Source organism: Mercenaria mercenaria, chromosome 2, assembly GCF_021730395.1.
Source record: "Mercenaria mercenaria strain notata chromosome 2, MADL_Memer_1, whole genome shotgun sequence".
NCBI lineage: Eukaryota > Metazoa > Mollusca > Bivalvia > Venerida > Veneridae > Mercenaria > Mercenaria mercenaria.
Genome location: NC_069362.1, coordinates 70,173,865 through 70,201,404, shown reverse-complemented (window position 1 = coordinate 70,201,404; position 27,540 = coordinate 70,173,865). Strand labels below are relative to the sequence as shown.

Sequence of the window (27,540 nt, the reverse complement as noted above, 5' to 3'; positions counted from 1 at the left end):
ACAGGGGACAAATTGCAGCCAAAAATATTTATACTATAAATCAGTAGTAATTAAAATTCTTTCAACTACACAATATTCACTAGCGGCCATTAACATATGGATGTAAAATTAACAGCTTAAGAAGTAGTATTAGTAACTTTTTAACTTGAAACTCGACAACTTTGGCAAAAAAGCAAAGAATGAATTATAAATTTTCCAGGGTTTCTTACATAATTCTAAATCGTCAAGTATTGCCTAACCATTGTGTACACATTGCTCAGAATATAGAACTGCCAGTACGTATTACTGTAATGCTAAGGTAATTTATGAATGTTAAAAAAGGATGCACAGCTTTGGCTTTGTGAATGTTTAACAATCCTTTACATGTGAAGTCAAAAGCTGCTTTAATATCCATTGTAACTCCCTTTCAAGGAAAAAGTAAAGTAAAATAATATTCTATTTAAAAAATAAAATGAGCCGCGCCATGAGAAAACCAACATAGTGGCTTTGGGACCACATGGATCCAGACCAGCCTGCGCATCCGCTCAGTCAGGTCAGGATCCATGCTGTTTGCTTTCAAAACCTACTGCAATTAGAGAAACTGTTAGCGAACAGCATGGATCCTGACCAGACTGTGTGGATGCGCAGGCTGGTCTGGATCTATGTTGGTCGTAAAGCCACCATGTTGGTTTTCTCATGGCGCGGCTCAAAATATATCTGACACTTAACAACTGAAATGGTGCAAAGTGGACATTTTGGGGTGTATAGACATTCATCAAGGTTCTGCTAAATTGATTTATCAAACAAAAAATCATATTAATTGGATCTTCATAGCTGAAAATATTAAGATCTTGTAAAACATTAGGACATAAGAAAAGCAATAGGGTTATGAAATTGAAGCGATCAACATTTAAATTTAGAATTGTTTTCATATTTATTTGTGAAGGGGGTTCCATCACAAGATTTGACACATTGGTAAGAATAAAATGTAGTTTATGAAAAAAAGTATTTTCCTTTAAATGTGCAGAGTTTGACTTACATAAATAATTAAAGCTGTTACAATAATGCTTGGTTTGAAAAAATAAAACACAGTTGAAAACTACCCTTCATATAAAATGTCACACTTTCTAGGATGCACAGGGGACAAAATTAACTATATAATTTGATATAAAACTGCTTGAGCCATTCACCTGAAACTGCACACATTCATTGACTACATTGATTTGAATATAATTTGCCCCAAAACACTTTCTAAAACTGAACTTATTTAAAGTATGGTGAGAGAGGAGAAAAGGCTTCGTTATTTTGAAAACCAATCATATGCATTATTACATGGTTAGAAAAGCAATGCTGTATATGTACTTGTGCAATAATGAGCCAAAAAAGGAGGCAGTAAAAACAACGGATTTAACCCTTATCATGCTGGACACGATTGATTCTGCCTTTGTGAACAGTGTAGATCATGATCAGCCTGCACATCCGTATAGCCTGATCAAGATCTTCACTGTTTGCATTCAGTCAGTATGTTTTGGTAGTCATCCCTTTCATTTAATGATACTGTCCATATTGAAAGATGGACAAGTTAATTATAGAAATTTAGCCCGTTAATGGTTAATAATAATTTCTACCATGCTTGTCAGCTATTCAAACCTATGGCAAAAATCTTACATACCAATGATTGACAATAATAGATAACAAGATATTGTATCTTCATATGAATAAAAATGCGGGATTAATTGTCTACAGTGTCTATATTGCATTCATACTCATCATAAGTGATTATATAATAATATAACAGTGAAAATTGAAGTTAAAATTTTCCAGATTTTGCTATTATGTAAAATAAAAAAATGTTTTCTTTCTTATTTGGTTATCTACCGGTATTCTAAAATGTGTATCTACTTGAAGTATATGCAATATAAACTAAATGCCCACAGGAAACATGTCGAGCCCACCAGCGGTCAAAAGGACTGGGAGTTCAACACAACACTGTCTAGCTGAGGCAAACATTTAAGCCCGTTTATGCGTTGCAAAGTTACAGCCCGGACAATCTCTAAAATGACCTTTGACACCCAAGTGACACAAGAGAAATATAGCTATTCAATACATTTTCTTTTTTACATCAAATCATCATTGTTAACAATATCCTCTGGAAGACTGAAGTACATGTACTTTGCCGAGTTTTAGTATCTGTTGCTTGTGACTCTGTGGACGGACCGTCTGGTGAGGTAACCAGAGTCAATGATTGGGACTAGATTAAATCATGCTGTGGAAGATATAGTTGACAGGAAGGTAGTAAGGAATAATCTGAAATTGAATATATTAACATTTACTAAATAAATAAGCACCAAATATATACAAAAATAATTAACAAAAATTGATTTTCTATTAATGAACCGCACCACGATAAAACGAACATAATGCGTTAGCGACCAGCATGGATCCAGACCAGCCTGCACAGTCTGGTCAGGATCCATGCTGTTCAACAGTTTTCTCTAATTGCAATAGGCTTTGAAAGCAAACAGCATGGATCCTGACCAGACTTTTGTCAATTTTTGTTAATTTTGTCAATATACAACAGTTGTAGACTTAAAAACCAACTATACTGAAACGACACTGTAAATTGTTTTAATTGCTATCCTTTCTTTAGTATACAAAATTGATTTGTTTCAGATCTTTATCATTCTCTTGAGTCAGCCTTATATTTAAATTGCACTTAATTCTATTGCTATATTTTAAATTTACCTTTACATGATAATCTGTCTTATCAGTTTATAATATCAGACAGAAAAGTTTAACACTGTTGTTTCAGGTTCAGGTTACTGCTTATTCCTGTGTCATGTCTTTAAATAATATAATTAATTATCAAGTAAGTACTATGACTGAGTCAAATTACATCGGTGACTTGTACAGAACTCTGAGTACTTTTTATAAGATTTAAGTGTTGTTGAAGTCAGGGTGAGTATAAAAGCTTTTCTTTGTATAGTCAAACTATAATGAAATGTAATAATATAATACATGCTTCATACCTTTAGTACTTTAAACCATCACACCACAATATCAGCTCTGCAAGCCACAATATAAGTAGTCCACATGACAATCTCAGCTGTCCACACCACAATATCAGCTGTCCACACCACAATCTAAGCTGTCAAACGTTCTTTACCTGAAATAAAGTTTTATCTACATACCTAAAACCTAACACCCTTCTTATCTAAAACAATCTATCCTATAATTTATTCAGATTGAAAAAAAAATGTCCCTGTATAAGCTAGCACATGTGGACTTAAAAACCAACTGTACTGAAACTGACATTGTGTACATATTTAATGAAATTATAAGTTATCCTTTCTTAACATAATTAGTATGGAATATTCATTTGTTTTAGATCTTTGGCATTTTATTTGGTTAGCCATATATTTCATTTTCAGTTAATAATTCTACTCTTGAAATGTACAGTACTAAATTTTGAAATTTACCTTTAAAAGAATCTTTAGTTTTGTCATATGAGAGACATCAGACAGGAATGTTTAACACTGTTGTTTCTGGAGTAAGTTAAAGCTAATTCCTGTGTTATGTTTTTAAATATTCAATTTTCAAATAATCATTACAACTGAGTCAATTGACATCGGTAACTTTCACAGAACTCAGAGTACTTTGCAGAAGATTTAAGTGTTGCTAAATTCAGGGTAAGTATAAAAGCTCTCCTTTGTATAGTCAAACTATAATGAAATGTAATAATATAATACATGCTTTATACCTTTGCTACTTTAAACCATCACACCACAATATCACATGTGCACACCACAATATGTTGTCAACACCACAATATCATTATTCCACACCACAATTTTAGCTGTCCACAGCACAATCTCAGCTGTCCAAGTCACAATCTCAGCTGTCCAAATCACAATTTCAGATGTCAACACCACAATCTCAGCTGTCCACACCAATCTCAGCTGTCCACACCACAATCTCAGCTGTCCAAGTCACAATCTCAGCTGTCCAAAACACAATCTCAGCTGTCCACACCACAATCACAGCTGTCCAATGTACTTTACCTGAAATATAGTTTTATCTTCATATCTAAAACTTAAGACCCTTATTACCTAAAACTACCTATCCACCGTTTTAATTTTTTTAACGTCCATATTTAAGTTAGTAAAATGTCAGTTTAAAAGGAGGTCAAACGCAAATAGACATTGATATCACATGTATTTTTTTATTCTCTTATGTTAACCTTTGAGTATAACAGTAACAATCAGTTTAAAAATAAAAATAAAATCTTGTTTTACAAAGGAGGCAGTCATTTATAAATTCTCTAAAATAGTTTGAATTTACATATCCTTTCAAATGTATAAATCATTTGCCTTAAATATTGAAATGTTATTTTCTTATGTATTTATCCAATAGAGCATTATTTATCCAATCATTCAATGTGCCAACAGTGAACACACAGCTTCTGAAATATACAAAGTAATTAATAAAATTAAAACGTAATTTATCATATGAAACACTCCATTGTGTATCTATCTGATGTACCTCCTTTCGGAGACTCTAGTCGTTAGACTCATGTGCCCCCCTACCGGTTGTGTATCCAGCCCTTAGTTCCGGGATGTACCGGGGCGTCTTCTTGGTATCTCAAAAAAAAAAATCGTTCAATCTTTACTATGTTGCCAAATGCAGCTCTATTTTTATCCTAATGACACATACATTATTTTAATGTATAACTTATAACAAAATAAAATCAGGAAAACTGCCCAGCATGTCTCATTTTTTTAAACATAAGAAAAAACATAATACTACAGTAGCCAAATATTACATCCGAAATAAATTTTATCCGAAAGTATAGGTACTCAAGGAAAAACTGCAATACCCTTTTCTAGTACCATAAAACAATTTTCAGTTAAAACATTATGTTAAAATCATCCAACAAACAGATCATAATATGCTCCAGTTTGTATCATCGAACAAAATCAAAAGTATTCTATTATTCTATTTTCTAGATGTCTTGAAACAAACTATAACGAGTTGTTGTTGTTGTCGTCTGTCAAACTAACATTTTGATTATTTTGCAAACCAAAAACAAACCATAAATAATTGACCATTCCCACTTACCAACTGCCATTAATAGTATATTTAGCTTCCATGCGCCACTGGTTCACCAATGAAACCCACATAAATATGCACAGTTTGAAGATTCGTGTAAACACAAGTTATGAATAGAGAATGACAGAACAGAACTACCCACCTTTAAAATCAATGATTTCAAATGGTTTCGCTAAAAAATCCGGGTTAAATTCAATCTTTGATATCGTAAGTTTGGACTGAACATGTGTTTATACGTTGACAAATAGTACTTAACAGAATATTTTGAGAAATAAAACTTACCTTTCTGACTGCGAGTGCCGGAACACATCGATTTTGTTAACCGGTGCATACGTAAACAGTTTAGTGCGCGACACATACCGATTATGCGGAAGCGCCTATTTCCTATCGCTATGTGAACAGCTTTCTTTCACCAAATTAATTAAATGTAGACAAAAACTACAAAACCATGTTTCAGAAATAATGTATTATTCATCATAAACATATTTATATAATTCATTAGTGCCAGGTCACATGAAATCTTGCCTGAAAATTTCTGAAAGCCTGCCTGAATAACAAAAGAAATCAATACAGGTATATATTCTGCTCATTGAATTGTCTCTCCAAGAACCGCAAGGATTTTCTTGAAATGTTTTCACATATATCTTTGTAGTCAGAAAGCAAAATTTTTTGACTGAAAAGTCAAATTTGGAAGGAAGTTTGAGCCAGAGGCTTGGTAGTTGTAAGCTCACCTAATCACACTGTGCTTGGGTGAGCTTTTGTGACCACACACTGTTCCTCTTCAAACAACATCTCCACTGGTACTGTGTGGTGAAAGTTGATGAAGCTTGGCCTTGATGGTTCATCAGTGTTTTTCTTCTATAATTGTTCAAAACAGTCCGCTTGATTGCACAAAGCTGCCACCCAAACATAATATAGAAAAATCTTCAAACAACATTTCCTAAACTGCAGGTCCGATTTTGAAATAATTTTACAAAAATGGTCCTTATAATTTTGATTCATAAAAAAACATGGCCCCAGGGGGTCATGGTCACTTTTCCCTAAGTACATGTACTTTGAAAATCTTCCTGTATGAAACTTCTGGACAGATTTTAAAATAATTTCACACAAATGGTTCTTGCTTGACCCTCTACCAAGATTGTTCAAATTATTTTGATTTGTCAAAAAACATGGCCATAAGAGAGCTTGGTCACTTTTCCCTAATATACGTATATACAAATGTAGTGAAAACTTCAAAACCCTCCACTAAGATTGTTCAAAAAACATGACTACCAGAGGAGGTGGATACTTATTCCCTATATGTATATATTGGAAACTTTGAAAATCTTCTTGCATGAAACTGCTGGCCCAACTTTAAAATAATGTCACACAATCGTGTGGTCCTTGTGTGACCCTCTACCAAGATTGTTCAAATTATTCTTATTGTCAAAAATCATTGTGGCCAGAGGTTTCAGTTAGTTTTCCAAAATTTAATATGACTATTGTATATATTAGAAACTTTAAAAAATCTTCTTATCAGAAAAAGCAGGCCCAGAGTTTTAATTTAGGTAAACAGAATCTCCACTTTTTTATTTTCTTTACATATACCCCCTAATTAAAGACAAACAGACATGTATAGATAAATTATTATTTTATGAATTTAATGGAGTATTTGAGAAATTTGGCAACTGAAATGAGAAAGTACATACATTTGCCAAGTTATTGATATATGTTTAAACAAAATTAGAATGGGGGCCCAAAATACCCCTTATCATACATGGCCTTTAAAATAATTGTACATAAATGTTCCTTTGGTGACCTTTAATGAAGATTGTTAGTCCCCTACTGGTTGAAAACCAGTTTCGGGGACTATAGGAATGCACTTTTCCGTCATTCCGTCCGTCCATCTGTCCGTCCGTCCGTCTGTCCGTCCGTCCGTCCGCAATTTCGTGTCCGGTCCATAACTCTGTCATCCATGAAGGGATTTTAATATTACTTGGCACAAATGTTCCCCATGATGAGACGACGTGTCATGCGCAAAACCCGGACCCCTAGCTCAAAGGTCAAGGTCACAATTGGAGGTCAAAGGTCAACAGGGCTTTTTTCCTGTCCGGTCCACAACTCTCCCATCCTTGAAGGGATTTTAGTATTACTTGGCACAAATGTTCCCCATGATGAGATGATGTGTCATGCGCAAATCCCGGACCCCTAGCTCAAAGGTCAAGGTCACAATTGGAGGTCAAAGGTCAACAGGGCTTTTTTCCTGTCCGGTCCATAACTCTCCCATCCATGAAGAGATTTTAATATTACTTGGCACAAATGTTCCCCATGAGGAGACGACGTGTCATGCGCAAAACCTGGACCCCTAGCTTAAAGGTCAAGGTCACAATTGGAGGTCAAAGGTCAACAAGGCTTTTTTCCTGTCCGGTCCATAACTCTCCCATCTATGAAGGGATTTTAATATTACTTGGCAGAAATGTACCTCATAATAAGACGATGTGTCATGCACAACTTTCAGACCCCTAGCTCAAAGGTCAAGGTCACACTAAACAGTCAAATGTTAACATAGCATGAACAGGGTCTGTTTCGTGTCCGGTCCATAACTCTGACATTCATTAAGGGATTTTAATATCACTTAGCACAAGTGTTCCCCATGATGAGACGACGTGTCATGCGCAAATCCCGGACCCCTAGCTCAAAGGTCAAGGTCACAATTGGGGGTCAAAGGTCAACAGAGTTTTTTTCCTGTCCCTTCCATAACTGTGCCATCCATGAAGGGATTTTAATATTACCTGGCACAAATGTTTCCCATGATGAGACGACGTGTCATGCGCAACACCCAGTACCCTAGCTTAAAGGTCAAGGTCACACTTGGAGATCAAAGGTCAAGAGGATTTTTTTCCTGTCCGGTCTATAACTTTGTCATGCAAAGCAGGATTTAGATATCAGTTGGCACAAATATTCCCCTGGATGCGACAACATGTCATGCGCAAGAACCAGGTCCCTAGGTCTAAGGTCAAGGTCATATTTAGAGGTCAAAGGTCAAATTCAAGAATGACTTTGTACAGAACATTTCTTCTTCATGCATGGAGGGATTTTGATGTAACTTGGAACAAATGTTCACCACCATGAGGCACCCTTGTTTTTAGAATTACGTCCCTTTGTTGTTACTATAAATAGATTTTATTGTTACTTTTTTATTACTGGCGGTAGAGAAAAATCGAGACCACTTTTCTGTGGTACAGCATGCATGTTACATCCAATTTTTAGGTGTATTTTGACCTATCTCTACCTGGTAAAGGGTTTCTTGTGGACTTATATTATATAGATTTTTTTTTTTTTTTTTTTTTTTTTTTTTTTAAAGATTAATTTCCCTTTGTTGTTACTATAAATAACTTACATGATAACATTTTTATAATCAGCCGAAAAAATTCAATATGAAAACAACTGTGGGTTTTTATATATGCACATTTTAATCCAAGTGTGTTGTTATAACATATTGTATATGTAGTACAATATTGTTTATACATCATTGACAGATATCAGTTCATTATGTTATACTGCAGTAGAGAAAATTAGGTGCCTTCCAGTAGGGGACTTTGTATTGCATGGCAATACTTCATTCACTTGTTCCAATTATTTTGATTCACAAAAACATTGCTGCCAGGGGGCGTGTTAACCTTTCCCTGTATGCATATAATGGAACCTTAAAAATCTCATTGTCTTAAACTGCTGGCCCATTGTACAAATATACTATTTCAAGATAAATTCACAGATATTTTACTTGCAAAATTGAGTAATTATCATCCAAAACTGTTCAAGCAAGCAGTGTATAGGGCCATCAGGGCTGTCTTGTTTAATGATATTTTATTCCCAGATGACTCAAATCCCAAACCAAAGGTAAAATGAAAGTTTACTTAGTCTTTTATTGTCAACAAGATACATAATGACAGTACAGCAGCAGTAAGCCAAGGCATCATGTACTATGGACACTTTGTACTTGTGATTGTCAGTTGTTTTATTGCTTGAATTGTTTGCCCTATTTATATTTTCAGAAGCCAGTTTTCTATCAGAGGATGTATGATGCAATAGGACTACTTGTACAGTTCTTCAATGCCAATGATAAAGGTTTACCAATGCAGAATATCGTTTGTCCATTGTATAAGGTAGATAACCTCTGTAGAATTTATGTTTGACAAACAGGGTTGTCAGAATAATTTCCATTTTTGATGTCTTGAAAACGTGATACATAAGCACAGATAGTGCATGATTCAATATGCATTCTATTATTGCAATAATAATAGTTGAATTGCTGTAAATAATAGGTTTTGGGTCATTATTGACGATTTTAGGTTAATTACAGTGATAGCTGGATCCCAGCATCACACATTATGTTATATACAATAGTAAAAGGGAACCAACTATTTGTTAGAGCAAATACGCATTGTAAAATACTACGGAATTTGGACCAATCAGAAAGAAGTTCTATAAATAGCACCAATCAAAGCGCACTTCTGCTAGGGTTTAGATAGGTAGACGGATGACAGTGAAGTCATTCTGTATCCAATGATTGATGTAAACACATAGAGGATTCAACTTATAATTTATCCCAGTACCTTGATAAGTGAGATATTGCAGCTACACTGTCAGGGCGGATAAATTATATAAAAGAAGATGTTTGAGACTAAAGAAGAGTTGCAATATTGGAACTAGGTTTCCAACTTTAGGGCCAGTGCATAGAAGTTAAACTTTTACGGGATAGAGGATAGCAAATACAGGCTGAGCATCGTAAAGCTGAGACAGAGACTATATTTCCACTTGTAAGGAATAATTTCAGACGTCCCTTTTTATTATCTTCCGCCGAAGGTGGAGAGATATAGTTTTGACATTGTCCGTCCGTCTTTCCATCCGTCTGTCCAGAGCCATGTCTAGGAAGTAGTTTTGAATATTTAAATAAAACTCCATGTACATGTTCACCGCTATAGGGAAATGCGGCCCGTCAAGTTTCAGTCAGATTGCCCAAGTAACACCAGAGTTATGGCCCTTAGTAGTTCTAATGTTAACTATATAGCGTACCATAAATGTGGCAATTTCTGCTTCATAACTTGTGACATATTTGACCTAGAACTATGAAACTTAATTTGAATTTAGATCACCATAATGTAGTAATGCACACTCGGTTTCATCAGGATCTGTTTTGTAACTTCAGAGTAACTGCCCTTTTATTGTTTAAAAATCCACATATTTATACATAACAAACTAACCAATTGGTAGAATTTCATTACATTTCTTTCAGTTTTTTCCATGAACATTAATTTTGTTATCAACATGTGAATTTGTGTACCCACACTTGGTCACCTCTACCACTGGTCACACACCCTCTCCCTCCACACCCCACAAATTAAAAAAAAAAATATCTTTTTTAAATCTTAAACCATCCATGAATATTTATCAACATGCAAAGTTGTACCCTCCCCCCATCTTGCTCCTCCACCCAGTCACCACCAATAATAAGCAGATGAAGTACCTGCTCTGTTTTCTTAAAAACATTTTTGTTACAGTCTTGTCTCATTTTGCTTGTGCACAGTATTTTCTTGTAAAATTAATTTGCGCAACGTTCCTCTGATTGGTTAAAAGGTCATAGACATATTGAAATGTGACTACTAAAATTTCATTTTTAGCTCGCCTGAGCACAAAGTGCTCAAAGGTGAGCTTTTGTGCTCGCCCTGTGTCCGTCGTCTGTCTGTCGTCCGTCAGTCTATCGTCCGTCATCAACAATTTGACTGTTAACACCCTAGAGGTCACAGTTTTGGCCCAATCTTAATGAAACTTGGTTAGGATGTACCTTCAATAAAATCTTGGACGAGTTTCGATATTGGGTCATCTGGGGTCAAAAACTAGGCCACCAGGTCAAATCAAAGGAAAAGCTTGTTAACACTCTAGAGGTCACAATTTTGGCTCAATCTTAATGAAACTTTGTCAGAATGTTACTCTCAATAAAATCTTGGACGACTTTGATATTGGGTCATCTGGGGTCAAAAATTAGGTCACCGGGTCAAATCAAAGGAAAAGCTTAACACTCCAGAGGTCACAATTTTGGCCCAATCTTAATGAAACTTGGTCAAAATGTTATCCTCAATAAAATCTGGGACGAGTTTACTATTGGGTTATCTGGGGTCAAAAACGAGGTCACCAGGTCAAATTAAAGGAAAAGCTTTTTAACACTGTAGAGGCCACATTTATGACCGTATCTTCATGGATCTTGGTCAGAATGTTAATCTTGATGGTCTCAAGGTCCATTGTGAATCAGGGTCATGTAGGATCAAAAACTAGGTTACCAGGTCAAATCAGAGGAAAAGCTAGTTAACAATGTAGAGGCCACATTTATGACCATATCTTAATGAAACAGAATGTTTATCTTGATGATCTATAGGTCAAGTTCAAATCTGGATCAGGTGGGGTCAAAAACTAGGTCACTAGGTCAAATCAAAGGAAAAGCTTATTAACATTCTAGAGGCCACATTTATGACTGTATCTTCATGAAACTTAGTCAGAATGTTAATCTTGATGATCTTTAGGTCAAGTTTGAATCTGGGTCATGTGGGGTCAAAACTAGGGCACCGGGTCAAATCAAAGCAAAAGCTAGTTCACACATTAGAGATCACATTTTTGACCATATCTTTATGAAACTTGGTCAGAATGTTAATCTTGATGATCTTTAGGTCAATAGGTCAGGTGAGCGATACAGGGCCTTCATGGCCCTCTTGTTTTTCAGTTGTAAAGACAATTAGGAATTTGTTTTCTAATACCTCAAAGCAACAGGACTACACATGAGACACATGCCCATTCAAAAACATTTATGGTTATATTTGAAGGCCAAGTACCACATATTTCTTTATTAAATGGATAGAATTATGCTGTATTACTCTTTAGTAAACCATTGTTTTGCATGACTCAGTGTTACAGTTACATACATAAGAATAGTAGAATACTTTTCAATTCAGAAAGTAAGACAAGAGTTGTCACTTCACAAAATGGACACATACAGCCTTATAGAGACATTTTATCAAGAAAAACTGGACGAACAGGTATGAGAACATGACTTATATGTAGTGGTCTTTATGTACAATAAAAATAATCTCTGCCATCACAAACATACTAACAGGATTTTGGTATTTTGGAGGGGGGTAAGGGAGTGCGTCATTTGATTTAGATATCAAAATTGTTTTTTTGATACCTTTCAGAGAAGGAAGCTTTATATGAGTTATTACGAGGTAATCTCTCTGAGGAGTTCATTATAATAGATGCTGTATGCAGTCATATCTATTTTCAGTTGTAGTTTTGAGGATTGCATTTTTTTTTATCTAAATCAAGTCATTGGATATGACATTAGTTTTGTCTTAAAACATAAAATCTTCTGCATTTCCATCCATTTTATTCATTTGATAATGAGGTGTGTATGAGATATGCTGCATGTGTGTATGTTACAGCGTCAGTGGACCAGCACAGAATACGGCGCACTCAGTGTACGTGTTTGGTACAAGAGAGATTCTCATACTATGCTTGTTGAAGGTAAGATATTAAAAAAAAGCTTATTTATCTGTTCTCAGATTTGCCTGAATTAGAAATAGATTTCACAGAAAGCAAAAATTAAGATCAAATTGACTTAGGTTTTCTGCTCTTCAAAATTGTTATATACCTTAGGGGACTACTTTCAGGCCATAGAAGAAGTCTGAATGGGACTATTTTTCTAAATTTTTGAGTTTGCTTAAGTCAATGATATCAAATCTCATATTGTTATTTGTAACGTATGAAATGCATGAATTCATGTTTCTATAATGGAGAAAACAAAAAAAAAGTTTTATGGCAATGAAATTAACACCAACCACCCCAAAGCCTTACCAGACAAAGTGAAAAACAATGAAAAACTTCTTATTTTACTATGTTTAATGTAGAAATACATTGTAATGTTTGTATTGCAGTGTTAAGTGCCAAGGATGTGATACCCCTGGATGCCAATGGTCTCAGTGATCCTTATGTTGTTGTGTCTTTCTGTCCGGAACATATGTTTGCTAATGTACCCACACAGACTACAAAAATTGTCAAGAAAACGCTCAATCCAGTTTTTGATGAGTCTTTTGAATTGTAAGTTTTTGATGTGATGTTCAGTTTCCTAATTTTGATGTATCATTTGACAAAACTTGACAGCATGTAGGCATTGGTAATATAGATCAATATAATTTCATCTTTACTAATCCTACCTGCCATATGTTAAAACACCTATTCATAAATGTGAAATTTTGATACAAGCACAATGTTAGTATCTTCACAATAAAATACTAAGTGATACTTCATTTTATTATCGGATTGTTACAAGTTAATGTTGTACTATAAATAAGCTGACAAAAATACCTGAAGCAGTTTAACAAGGGTAAGCCATACACAAATGAATATATCCTTATTGTCTTTGTTGTGAAAAAATTTATAATATTATGTCTAAAACCGTATTCATTGTCCACTCTATTGTATAAGTGCAAGGAAAGTAAACTAATACAATAAAACTGTCAATTACTGCAAACTGTAATATGAGGAAATCTTGGTTATGCGGAACTTGTTTTTTTTTGCCCGATTTTTCCCCTATATATTTTGTATGAAATACACTTGGATATAACAATGTCGGTGTAGGGAAACATCATTATAAGGAACACATTTCTATGTCTGTAGTATCTCTATAACCAGAGGGAGTTCTGTGCTAGTTTAAAGTTAACAAAAAGAAATCAATGGAAAGTAAATTTTTAAGAGGTCAAATCCTACTGTTGAATAAAAAGAAGATCAAATCAACTTTACAAAATAGTTCTCGCATTTCCAGCATATAGCATAATGTTATAGTAAGTACATGGCCAGCAGACATTTTTTCAAAGCTTTTCTCTCCTTTGCCCAGAATAAGGTTTGAACTTTGGTTCAAGTTAGTAAATATATTTTATACCTCACGAAAATAGTGTAGAGGTGGAGTGCCAGAATCACTTTGAAAATCAGTCAGAAAGTTGATAAATTAACAAATAATCAAGGCCTTTGAGTGGTTTGTCATCGAATTTATTGTGGTTTGGAGTTCAGATGCGCAAGAAATGAAACATGAGGGCGTTAGTTTAATATCCAAGCATCTGAATGATGAGCCGTGGTAAACAAGACAACAAACTACAAGAAGGCCCTGATTGTTTTCATTCTTACATGTCCACTGAAATATTTTGATAAAAAATATGCTGGGCTTCATTTATCCATGTACCGTAGATACCCATGTATAATGCGCAGTTTTTTGACCCCCGGGACCACCCCCGAATCGTGGGTGCGCATAATACACAGGTATAGACAATTTTCCAACTTCAAAACAAGTTTGTTACCGATGTTCGCCATTTTGGTAAAGGGAAACTACTCCCCGCGCTTACTGTCTCCGCTAAAATCTAAGATTGCCGTTACGTTCCGTAAAAGATCGAATTGTTTATTTTTCTTTCAAACAAAATTAATTTCATATAAATTTAAAAGTATTTTGACGAAAGAAATGTTTATAAATCACAAAAATTATGTTACTAATTAAAGATCGAGAATTATCTTTAACCGAGATCAAACTGTGAACAACATAATTGACACGAGGTGACACGTTGATTGCCGGTAATTACTGGCTTTATGATCGTGACAAAAACACTATCACACCTTTTGTTATCAGTTTAAATTGAGAAGCTCATGTCATTTTGAAAGATACCATTCCGAAATATTGAATTAGCTGCTATTTATTTATTCAAAATAGTGAATTAAAAAAGGTAAAACAACAAATATAACAATAATTTACTGGTTTTATTTTCGAGAAAACAAAAATCGATAGTACCGTGAGACCGATGCTGCTCTCCGCCGTGGAGATAAAATTTATTACCGGTGTCGATGTAAACTCTACTTTCGTTTTCCATCCACCTCAAAATTGACCAAATTTTTTTTTTTTTTTTTTTTTTTTTTTTTTCCCAGGATTTTGGACTTAGATCGGGGGTGCGCATTATACACGGGTGCGCATTATACACGGGTATCTACGGTAGTAATGAACTGGACATCATGCAGTAATTTGACGTCATAATTGTCGTACTAATGCTTTCTTACCAGTCTGCACATCAACCGTTATTTATCATAGAATATACAGAGTTTGACCTTCTTCTTTGTTTAACCCTTAGCCTGCTGGCGGCAAGTAATTTTGCCTTTGCAACCAGTGCAGACCAAGATCAGCCTGCACATCCGTGCAGGCTGATCATGGTCTGCACTGTTCGCTATTCAGTCAGTAAATTTTCAACAAACACCCCTTCAAATAATAAATGGTATTGGCCAAATTGAATGATGGACCATTCCATTTTAGAAATTTAGCAGGTTAAGGGTTAACTGGCAATCAAATCAAGCTATGATAGAATGTAAGGTTTATGCTGCCTTATTGTAATTCATGAAATTGTCATCTGCTTTTAATCATGTCATTAAGACTTCCATCAACGTTCTTTGTCAGGAAGTTATAAAGTATAATTATGGCATCACTTCAATATGTGACAGCATACCAAAGTTATAAATCACACTGTATTTTCATGAATTAACAGGCCATTTTGCTATGTAAAATGAACTAGCTACTAGTGGTGTATTTTGTTAAAAATAAAAGACCAAATTAAAAACCATACTATGTCAATATCTTAATGAATACCTGTAAGACTTTAAATTTCAGCTAGCAGAAAAAAAAAAACTGAATGTTTATGAAAGGTAGAAAAGATGCAAACAAACTGAATATTTAGGGTGGAATACTTAGGGTGGATATTAGGACATATTTGGCATCATAGCTTCTCATATAATACTGAGTATTATAAATGGAAAATCAAACAAAAAAGCAACTGTTTATCATAAAAAAGGTGTATTGAAAGTTCAGATTGGAAAAGCAGATAAGCATTGCAAAAACGGTGGAAGTAAGACATGTATATATTTTCAGTCGTATTGAATGATGATAATGTTGACGTATTGCAGCTACAGCAGTTTGGTTAATTTCAGATTTTGTTATTGGAAAAAATACTATTTTATTGTATATACTGAGATCAGAAATTTTCATCTTTTGAAAATAATCAGGCATATTTTCTTCTAATTGATTTTATGTCAGATCTTATTTGTAAAATTGTAAACTGAAATTCAACTACTGTCATGTTAAACAAAACAATTGACATACAAATCTATTGCAACATACATGTACTGTTAACTCTGCAAGTGGCCTTCTCCCATACATTTAATGAAAAAAAAATGTATACAGAAGGGTAAGTTTTCTCAGAATGTCATACAGTCATCTGATCTTATTGAGTTATAAAACACAAAACAAACTTTCTTTTCAACCCTTAGTTATCATTTTAACAATAAAACTGGTAATGGTTGGCTGATGGAAGCCAACTTCTGTCAGTGTGGAAAGTTTTGGTCAGGGAAAATCGGATTTTAGTCGAAGAAAAGTCGGGGAACTTTATTTTCTCAGCTTTTTGTGAACCTATATTTTATTATGCATAAACAATTTAATAATGGTGGTGGTATATGTAATATCCTTTGCACCCATTTACTGCACTATAGTCACAGCACCCAGTACCTGTGCAAGTCTCAGTCCCTAGTTACCTGCAATAATCATAGCCCCAAGTAACTTGTACAAGTCACAGCCCCCATTTTCCTACACTAGACACAGCACCCAGTACCTGTGCAAGTCTCAGTCCCTAGTTACCTTTGCCAGTCACCCAGTTACCTGCACTAGTCACAGCTCTCAGTTACCTGCACTAGTCACAGCACTCAGTTACCTGCACTAGTCACAGCACCCAGTTACCTGCACTAGTCACAGCACTCAGTTACCTGCATTAGTCACAGCACTCAGTTACCTGCACTAGTCACAGCACTCAGTTACCTGCACTAGTCACAGCACTCAGTTACCTGCACTAGTCACAGCACTCGGTTACATGCACTGTCACAGCACTAGTCACATCACTCAGTTACCTGCATTAGTCACAGCACTCAGTTACCTGCACTAGTCACAGCACTCAGTTACCTGCACTAGTCACAACATCCAATTATCTGTGCAAGTCTTAGTCCCTAGTTTTCCCCAATTACTTGCACTTGCCACAGCCTCACATTGCTGGCTCTAGTCACAATCCCCAGTTACCAGCACTGGTCACAGCACCTAGTTACTTGCACTAACTACTGCCTCCAGTAACCTGCACTTGTCACAGCCCCCAGTTACCTATGCAAGTCTTAGTCCCTAGTTTCCTGCAATAGTCCTAATCCCAAGTAACCTGTGCAAGTTACAACCCCCATTTACCTGCACTGGTCACATCCCCCAGTTACATGCACTGGTAACAGCCTCACATTACCTACGCTGATAACAGCACCCAGTTACTTGCACTGGTCCCAGCACCCAGTTACTTGCACTTGACACAGCCTTCCATTACCTGCACTGGTCACAGCACCCAGCTACTTGCACTGGCCATGGCCTTATGTTACCTGCACTAGCCGCAGCCCCCACTTACCTGTGCAAGTCTGAGTTCTGAGTACCTGCACCAGTCACAGCTCATAGTAGCCAACACTAGTCACAGCCCCAGTCATTGGCACTTCTAACCCCAGCTACCTGCACTAGTTACAGCCTTACCAGACTACTAACGTCCAATCTGTTGTTATGTTGCAGTAATGTGTCCTTACAACAGTGTCAAAGGAAGGGGGCAGCTTTGGTGTTCACTGTGATGGATCATGACTATGTGTTCCAGAATGACTTTGCTGGAGAAGTGTTTATGCCCTTGGCTGAGATCCCGGGGGTAGATGGGGATGAAGTCACGGGTTATGAGGCACTGAATGTTGTCACATTGCCACTGATGCAGCCAGGCAGGAAAAGTAAGTACTGCTACTTCATAGAGTCAGGACACTTGTGCAACTTAAGTAGCAGAGGCAGATGTTTATTTTTAAGCTATAGCTATTTACTTTTGGTCAATGTTTGTCTAGTTTCTGTCTGTCCGTCACAAAATTGTGTCCTTCCTGTATCTTTTTACCTCCTGTAGGGTTTTTGTTATCTGGGCCAGATTTTTTTCTTAATGAGATGATGTCCCGAAGGCAGGTTTCAAGGACAGTGACATACAGAAAGGTCAAAGCTCAAAAAGTAGTGTTTGATGTATTCTCAATATATTCCTGCAGAGTCATGCAGACTGTCCTGTATGTTTTATTTGCGACTATGACACACAATTTTGATGGAGACATTATGTTTCATAAATCTGGTTACATTATCTTTAAATTGTTATACTCAGTTATCAGTAGTAAAATGTTCTGCATGTGTTGCCTTTAGCTCGACTATTCGAAGAATAAGTAGAGCTATCCTACTCACCACGGCATCGGCGTCACACCTTGGTTATGTTTTTCGTACCAGTCCACTTTTTGACAAAGTCTTTTGAGATAAAGCTTTGAAACTTTCAACACTTGTTTACCATCACCATGTCCAGTTGTAGGCAAGAGTACATAACTTTTTCAAGGATTTTGGCTGAATTATGGCCCCTTTTAACTTAGAAATCATGGTTATGTTTTTCGTACCAGTTCATATTTTGTGTAAAGTGTTTGACATATGGCTTTGAAACTTTTATCACTTGTTTATTATAACAGTCTCTATCTGTAGGCAAGAGTACATAACTCTCTCAACTATTTTGACTGAATTATGGCCCTTTTTATGCCCCCGAAGGGAGGCATATTAGTTTTCAACTGTCCGTTCGTTAGTCACAACGTTAACTTTTTGCATGAAGGCACTTTACTCGCGAACCACTGCACCCAGGACTTTCAAACTTCACATGCTGATAGTACTCATTGAGTACACGACCCCTACTGACCTTGGGGTCACCAGGTTAAAGGTCAAGGTCACAGGGGCCAACGTTAACTTTTTGCATGAAGGCACAATACTCGCAAACCACTGCACCCAGGACCTTCAAACTTCACATGCTGATACTGTATAACTGGTTATTTCTGTGGGTAGGTAATTTCTGCGATATTTTGCGGGTCTCTTCCAGCCGCAAAAATTAAATTCGCATATACAGGGCTTTTTCTGGCCATTTTGGGAAAAGGCCCCTGTGCTTTTTGGGAATTTCCTACTCGCGAATACTGCCATATTGGGAAATATATGTATCGGTTAAACATCCAAATTAGGAAAGTATTTCCATGAAAATCAGTCTTTTTTTTCCTTACGTATATTTCTGTGATTTCTACTGCTAATATTCATAAAAGGAAACTGCTTTATATTCAAATTCAAGCTGAAAATTCAATAAAATCTACAATACAATGGTTGCACCACTATAATTTGCAACAACATAGGTCTTAAAAAAAAAAAAAAAAAAAAAAAATTTTCTTTGGGAATTTTTGAACAGCTATTGGGGAAAAAATATGCATATTTGCCATTGGGAATGGGGCCGAATTTCGGCCCCGTGGGACACACTGAAAAAGCCCTGATATATATCATTGTTTTGTATATTGGATCGCCCCGTTTGTCGCCTCTTTTTACCTGTGTACTTTAAATTACTTAATCAATACACGTATTCCGCTACTAGCCCCTCGCTTAACTTTTATTGATAAAGATTTGTAACACTAGCAGTAAAGTACAAAAGAATTTATCAGTTTATCGTGTACAATCAATTTTAGCCAATTTGGTGTTTGCGATAGTTAAGCAAGATTTGTAAATTAATGGCTCTGCTGAAATACCTTGTTAGAAAGGGCTTGCCGGATCACAACGGGCCGTTGTCTGATAGCTTGTCGCCATTGGAAATAAATGACTGCAATGTGTTTTTAAGTGTATTTTATGCATGAAATAAATTTTAAACCTTGTAACTTGTACCTCTCTATACAGAGCCATGTCCCAAACATTAAAGCAACTCTCCATGGATAAACACAGAAATTAAATTAACCTCTCTACAGAAATCAGCAGAAATTAAAATCACGGAAATTAGTATACCCATTTTCATGCCCAAAACGCAAAAATTTGCACCCGCAGAAATAACCAGGTATATGGTAGTACTCATTGAGTACATGACCCCTACTGACTTTGGGGTCACCAGGTCAAAGGTCAAGGTCACAGGGGCCAACGTTAACTTTTTGCATGAAGGCACTTTACTCGCGAACCACTGCACCCAGGACCTTCAGACTTCACGTGCTGATAGTACTCATCGAGTACACAACCCCTACTGACTTTGGGGTCACCAGGTCAAAGGTCAAGGTCACAGGGGCCAACATTAACTTTTTGCATGAAGGCACTTTACTCGCGAACCACTGCACCCAGGACCTTCAAACATCACATGCTGATAGTACTCATCGAGTACACAACCCCTACTGACTTTGGGGTCACCAGGTCAAAGGTCAAGATCACAGGGGCCAACATTAACTTTTTGCATGAAGGCACTTTACTCGCGAACCACTGCACCCAGGACCTTCAAACTTCATGTGCTAACAGTACTTATTGAGTACAAGACCCCTATTGACTTTGGGGTCACCACATCAAAGGTCAAGGTCACCAGGTCAAAGGTCAAGGCGCTGCGGGGGCATTTGTCACCATTAGTGACAGCTCTTGTTGGACTTGTTGGACTATTTGACATGTGGCTTTGAAAGTTTGCACAATTGTTCATCATCATGATTTATATCTGTAGGCAAGAGTACATAACTCTGTCAACTATTTTGGCTGAATTATGGCCCTTTTTTGTCTTTGAAATTGGTTCAGATTCCGTTCAAGTCCATGTTTTGTCAAAACTATCTGACATGTAGCTTTAGAACTTTGAACACTTGTTTATCATCATGATTTCCATCTGTAGGCAAGAGTACATAACTCTGTCAACTATTTTGGCTGAATTATGGCCCTTTTTGAACTTGAAAATTGGTTTAGTTTTCATACAAGTCAACATTTTGTCAAAGCTATTTGGCATGTGGCTTTGAAACTTTGAACTATCTGACATGTAGCTTTAGAACTTTGAACACTTGTTTATCATCATGATTTCCATTTGTAGACAAGAGTACATAACTCTGTCAACTATTTTGGCTAAATTACAGCCCTTTTTGGACTTTGAAATCCGTGAAGTTTTTCATACCAGTCTATATTGTGCCTAACCTGTTTTTCATATGGCTTGGAAACTTGACCACTTGTTTACCTAGCCCGCCCGCTTAGCTCAGTAGGTAAGAGCGTTGGTCTACGGATCGCGGGGTTGCGAGTTCGATCCTCGGGCGGGGCGTATGTTCTCCGTGACTATTTGATAAACGACAATGTGTCTGAAATCATTAGTCATCCACCTCTGATTCATGTGGGGAAGTTGGCAGTTACTTGCGGAGAACAGGTTTGTACTGGTACAGAATCCAGGAACACTGGTAAGGTTAACTGCCCGCCGTTATATAACTGAAATACTGTTGAAAAATGGCATTAAACCCAAAACAAACAAACTTGTTTACCTTCATAGTCTACTTACCTAGGACAAGGACTTGAGCTCAGTTATGGCCTTTTTCTGGACAAAGAAATTAGTTAGGTTCGCATACCATTCGATATTTTGTCTATCAACTGTTTGACATATGGCTTTGACACTTTGAACACTTGCTTACCAACATGGTCACACATTGCATTATAGTGCAAAACTTACCCAGATCTACAAATGCAGGTACATTGTCTTATCTTTTCCTTTTCTTTTGTCTGAAAATCTCGGGTAATATTTTGACCCTATACTTCTATCAATGTTTCGAATAGTCGAGCATGCTGTCAACAGACAGCTCTTGTTCAAACCTGTTAGCAAAGAATATTTGAGGGAGCCAAATAGTGGTTTTTATTCACAGTTTAAAATGCAAAAGATTTTTTTCAAGCAGGTTTCACAGTAATTTTTGATATTTTCAGAGACGGGTGCCTTGGCAGTGTTAGCAAAGCGGGAATGGGACAAAGCAGCAGAAGACTTTGTTAAGTTACGTAGTAAGGTCCAGGAACAGTCTTCATAATACATATGTCTGGAAAGTCAAATGATGCAGTGACTTCAGTTTGTGAATGGAATAGGTTTTAACCTGAACTGACCTAAAGTCTTGGCCAAGATATTGGAGTACTTTGAATTGAACCAATTCTGGCTGATGTTACAATAAAGTCCACCTAAAGCAGAGTACTTGATGTGTAAATGCTCAGTACATATTTCATGAAACTATATTGATAATATTTAAGACAGTAAACAGTACCTGAAATTGCTGTGTGGACATACTAATACATGTCTCACTGTTCCTCTGTATGGATCAGGTCACTGTGACCTACTGAGTTAGCTAATTTTGATTGATCAGGGTTGTTTTATTTATGGATCCTGATAAACCAGTATATACCCAATTTGAAATTGAGAATGTTATTTTGTACATATTAACATATAAGCAAAAGGGACATTTTATCTTTCTAGTCAAATACACATGTATATATTGCATGAAATGAAATTTCATAAAATTTCTATCTTCAGTTTATGTGATTTTTTTGAAGTCATAGATGATTACACATTATACACATTAGATTGCACAGAGTTTTACTATTTGTTATGTGAAGTGTTTGTTTTTTCTCTGTGTAGCAGATGATACAGGAATGTTAAAGCTTTTTATTGTTGGCCTAGGAACCTTACTGTGTTATACTGATTAGATTTGATGTGTCATGACTTGTACCATGGATATTTTGATATTGATAATACAGGTTACATAACAAAGTACATATATATTGATGCAACATGATAATTGGCAACTATATATATAAATAACATAAGTATAAAATATGATGCAATGTTTAAAGCATTAGGCATAAAAAAAAAATTCTTTGTTTCCGGTAGCATGCTCAAAAAAATTAGGGTAGGTAGGTCGGAAATTTTTTTTTTTTTTGGAATTTTTTTTTATTAAGGGAGACTTTTCGGAAATTATTTTTTTGTCAAAAAATGATTACAAATAAGGGGGATATGCCTTTAGAGCATTAGTAAGTTGATTTCTAACATCACTGGCCATGTTTAACGCATAAAAAGTGCAGTTTTGCATCATTTTGTTAAAAAGTTGAAAAAAAATATTCTCCAAGGCCATAAAAACATTTAGGGTCGGGCCAAAAATTTAGGGTAGGTCGGGATACCGGAAACAAACAATTTTTTTTTTTACGCCTTAAGTAAATTATTTCAATATGATAGACTCGGTTTCAGCACAACAGGCATTCCACTAACAGTTCATTAATTTAATAGTATTTCATTAATTTTAATAATAGTATATTTTATTGGTAAAAAGATAAAAAGATTAGGTAGTTGTCAAACCTTTATTTTATCAAATATTCCCCGAGATTTGTTCATAGTTCTCTATTGACAAAAATGCATTTAGCGATATTCAATATTTATGCCCCACTTGAAGAAGAGGGGGTATATTGTTTTGCTGATTGTCAGTTTGTCTGTCTAAGTCAGTCGGCCGGTAGAACATCTGGTTTGCGATCAGTAACAAGAGAATACTTGGTCTAACAATGGTCAAACTTCATATTAAGATGATTGCCTATGACGTCTAGACTGCAAGCGGTTTCCACTCAATGATATAGAACACTTCAGCTTACAGTCGTCATACTGCGTAGGATAATTGCTTGTTGCCTGAAGATGATCAGTATTGTTCTGGAGATCAATAGATCAAAGGTCAATGTGATACTAACCTGGAGACTGAAAACAGTTTCCTCTCAAAAACTAAAAAACACTTGGCCTAAAATTGTCATTATTATGATTACCTATGTCTGTGGTGACCCCTATTGCTTCATGTGTCTGTTGGTTAAAGGTCAAGATCATAGTTCTTTTCAGCTTTATTAAGCACTGTAACTCTACTGTTTACTGTATTAGACCATGTTGTATTACATAACCAAGTTTGTCTGTCTGTCTGTCTTGTCTACCTGTATCTCGGCTGCAGTTTCTTAATTTTCTCTCCTTATTATCTGATCCAGTATGTTTGGCATCTGTCACCGATGATTTTTGTAAATATGTATGCAAGAAGTGTTTTGTTATTTGCTTTGAGAGATGAAATTACTTATCTCGGGCCATTGCTTAAAGCTTGTGTCTGGGGCCACTTGTTTGAAAAAAAAATCTGAGCATTGAAGAACTAAAAGCCTTAGTTAAATGTGATTAGCTATAATATATATGTATATAATGGGTCTATTTTGATAACTTTTTTGTATCTACCACAAGTACAGAAACTATTCTCACCTATGTACTTGAAGGACTGGTAGTTGAATGCAATATTTAGAAAGAGAGGTTTTTGCTTATTGTGTTAGGTCACCAGAGACTGAGGTACTTTGAAATCTGTTATCTAGTATCCATGTTTTAGCTCACCTGAGTACAAAGTGCTCAAGGTGAGCTGTTTGACTGCTCTCTGTCACTTGTCATTGCTCATTAATAGTTACTGTTAACACTAAAGGTCACAATTTTAATGCAATTTCTATAAATCTGCACCACAATATTCACCTCAAGAGAATCATGAACAAGTTTGATAATAGATTATCTGTTATAAATTTTACTAAAGATGTAAGTCAAGTTAAAAAAGGTCAAAAACAACGTATCTGGGTCATAGAAAAACCTTGTAAAGACTTCATACACCTTGTTTTAAACACTTTACAAGAATCTGGATCCAACTATTTATCTGAGCTAAGGTTGAAACTGGTCAAAGACTAGGTCAGATCATTGAAACTGTTTCTAAAATGTAAAAAAATGTTTAACCTTGAGTCATAAAACCATGTACATTGACAGGAATGGGGGCACCTGTGTCCTATGAACACAAATCTAGTTTCTTGTTCTAGGTCAATAACTAACCTCTCAGGATGAAGTCGTATAACTCTGACATGTATTTTGGCAAAATATGCCCCCATTTTGACTTAGATGCTTGCATATAAAACTTATCTCAAAAACTTATAAAAATATTGAATTAAAACTTCACACATTTCTTCAGGTTTATAAAAGTAGGTCATAGCATCAAGTCCCATATCTCTGACATGTATTTTGCAAAACCATGTCCCCTTTTGAACATAAAACTTCTGGTTAAAGTTTTGCATGCAAACTACAATCTCCAAAACTAATGCAAATTCTGGATTGAAACTCTACAGATATTTTGATATTTAGGGTTATATTCCTGCTTCTGGGACAACAATTCAAATAGTCGAGTACTGTCTTACTTACAGATTTTGTTTACCTGATTCACTTGAGTTTTGGTCAGGGGTTAAAAACTTAGTATTTAGGTTATATTATAGGAAAGCATTATTAACATTCTGTATGGCATTTTTACCATGGGAAATCTATGGCAATTTTGAAACTTGGTCACATTGATGTTAAAACTAGGTCATTGTTAACGTTATAAATCACAAACTGGATCTTCATGGAACTTACCTTGTCCATCTAGATGTTTCGTGCTTAGATGGGTCTTCAGATAACGTGGCATGAACATTCACTGTACAAAACACAGCAATGTCATGGCCTTTTGCCAGAGGTTGACAATAATACCAGTTTTAGTTTTTCGTGTTCTGTTTCGATTTGAGTTAACAAAAACAACGCATGATATGAAATAAAGGGGAAAAAATGGATGAAATTTAAAGATCTTTTCAACTATGATAATTATGCTTGGGTATGGTGTACTCACCCTTAATCTTTAGTAACATTCATCTTGTCACACAGAATAATGTTTCAGGTGTATGAATTAAGGTCATCATATCCCCAGAGCCTCTTGTTTTTCAAACAAATTTTATGTCATGAATCACTTGATATGTCTTCACCAAGTTAATCTATAGTTTTTTGCATAATAACTCTCAAATTTTTGTTCAACTGCACAAAATTGGGTCCAAAACTACATCATTACATGGTTATGTGAGAGTCTTAGGGTCATCATTCCCTTTTTATGACAAGGTATTAAGTATGCCTAGCATGGAATATGTAGATAGCATAAAGTAAAGCAATTATTAGACTTTGGTGTGTTGTGACTCTTCTAAACTGAGGTGACCTATCAATGCTTCCAAAGATTTGTTGATATGCTTTTAGAAATACGAATTTTGTTGTTTTGTTTTTAAGAATATATCAGTCCTTGTTTGTGCAGTTTATTTGTGCAATAAACGTGTGTGTGTGTTTTTACATCCAGAGGATTCATTATTTGTTTTGTAATTTACCAGTGTACATGGTGTATGATATATGTAATTAGATAGGGCAGCAGTTCCAAAACTTGCGTGAAATGAGTAACAAAAAACTTACATAAGTATGATGTATAACATTTATACTGTTTCTTGTTTGTAAATTTTTGGTTATATGACTGAATTAAAATAACAGTAAGTCGATCAGTGGTGTTTCATTTTTAGACTGACTATGTAGGAACCAAATTAACATGTATATTTTATCTGTTTATACCTTTAATGTTTCCACTGAATACAAAATAGGTTGTTGCTTCTTCGTTGCCTATCTGGCAGGGAAAGACAAGGCTATCACGGTAGTATATCTTCTCATATCAAGATTAAAGGCATTTGGAGATGGGCATTTAAAAAAAAAATGGTTTAGTTGGTGATCCATCTATATTATCACCATAGTACTAGTGCACTGTTAATAATTCAACAACATTCAGTGGTATAAAACTAGTGCACTGTTTACTATTCAATAAAATTTAATGCATAGAAAGGTCAAGTTTATGTAAGAAAATAACACTGTCTGATTTCAGCCCACCTCTCAAATATTTGTCCTGTTTTCAGGATAAACATGTTGAAACTTATTTCTGTTTAAGAAAATAGAAATTTATAACAAACAAAGACGGATAGAGCTTTTTTGGTAGAATAGGACTACTTGCTAATAGAGGCTTAATTCCCTGTGGTTACATTCATGACTTTCATGGGACCAAAGTTGATATTTTGCATCAGTGTTGTTTTGTTAAAGTTATTTGCAATCTAGTTGTTGTCAGCATCATATTTTTTCTTTCTTTCTTGTTGCTATATAAAATTTCATATTATATTGCACTTTTATTGATTATTCTAATAAATAACCAGTATTTATATAAATCATCTTCTTGTCCTATTTAATACTGGGATATTTATTTCAGTATTTTGAAGTCTCAATATTTTGTTTACTGCCATCACTTTTACAGTTGTATATCAAAGATTACTACTTAGCTGTATTTGAACTGGGTCTAAGTAGTCCCAAATCTGTGTCTTTAGTTACCTCCCCTGATGTCAAGTAATGAAGTCAAATATTGTTCAAGGTCATAAGGTAATTGCCTGAGAGACTGTAATCATTGGATGAGCAAAAAATAAAGCAAAATCTTGCAATTAAGGTAGTTTTGTAAACCAAAAGTAATGGCACAACATTTATCCCGAATAATGTAGAATGAAACCAGGGCTTGACATACGGAATCCAAAACTTAGAATTGTTGGCAATTTACAAGTAAATTTATAAAAATGGCAATGTC

The 27,540-nt window shown here is 35.5% G+C and overlaps 1 protein-coding gene and 1 long non-coding RNA gene across 7 annotated transcripts in view; one reads left to right on the top strand and one right to left on the bottom strand.

The window, feature by feature from the left end:
• LOC123564244 (BAI1-associated protein 3-like) overlaps nucleotides 1-27,127 on the top strand; it is a 408,668-nt gene extending 381,541 nt beyond the window's left edge. For all 6 annotated transcript variants that reach the window (XM_045357655.2, XM_045357656.2, XM_045357654.2 and 3 more), the window contains 6 exons: nucleotides 9,123-9,233; nucleotides 12,072-12,155; nucleotides 12,558-12,639; nucleotides 13,050-13,212; nucleotides 17,783-17,985; nucleotides 21,986-27,127. In XM_045357655.2, coding sequence (XP_045213590.2) covers nucleotides 9,123-9,233; nucleotides 12,072-12,155; nucleotides 12,558-12,639; nucleotides 13,050-13,212; nucleotides 17,783-17,985; nucleotides 21,986-22,083 — 741 coding nt within the window. In that variant the 3' untranslated portion in view covers nucleotides 22,084-27,127. The remainder of the gene's footprint in view (nucleotides 1-9,122; nucleotides 9,234-12,071; nucleotides 12,156-12,557; nucleotides 12,640-13,049; nucleotides 13,213-17,782; nucleotides 17,986-21,985) is intronic.
• LOC128555207 (uncharacterized) lies at nucleotides 2,950-5,479 on the bottom strand. Its single transcript, XR_008369872.1, has 2 exons — nucleotides 3,740-5,479; nucleotides 2,950-3,145 (listed from the first exon to the last, which is right to left on the bottom strand). It is a non-coding gene; the product is annotated as an uncharacterized LOC128555207 (long non-coding RNA).
• Nucleotides 27,128-27,540: the final 413 nt, after the last annotated feature.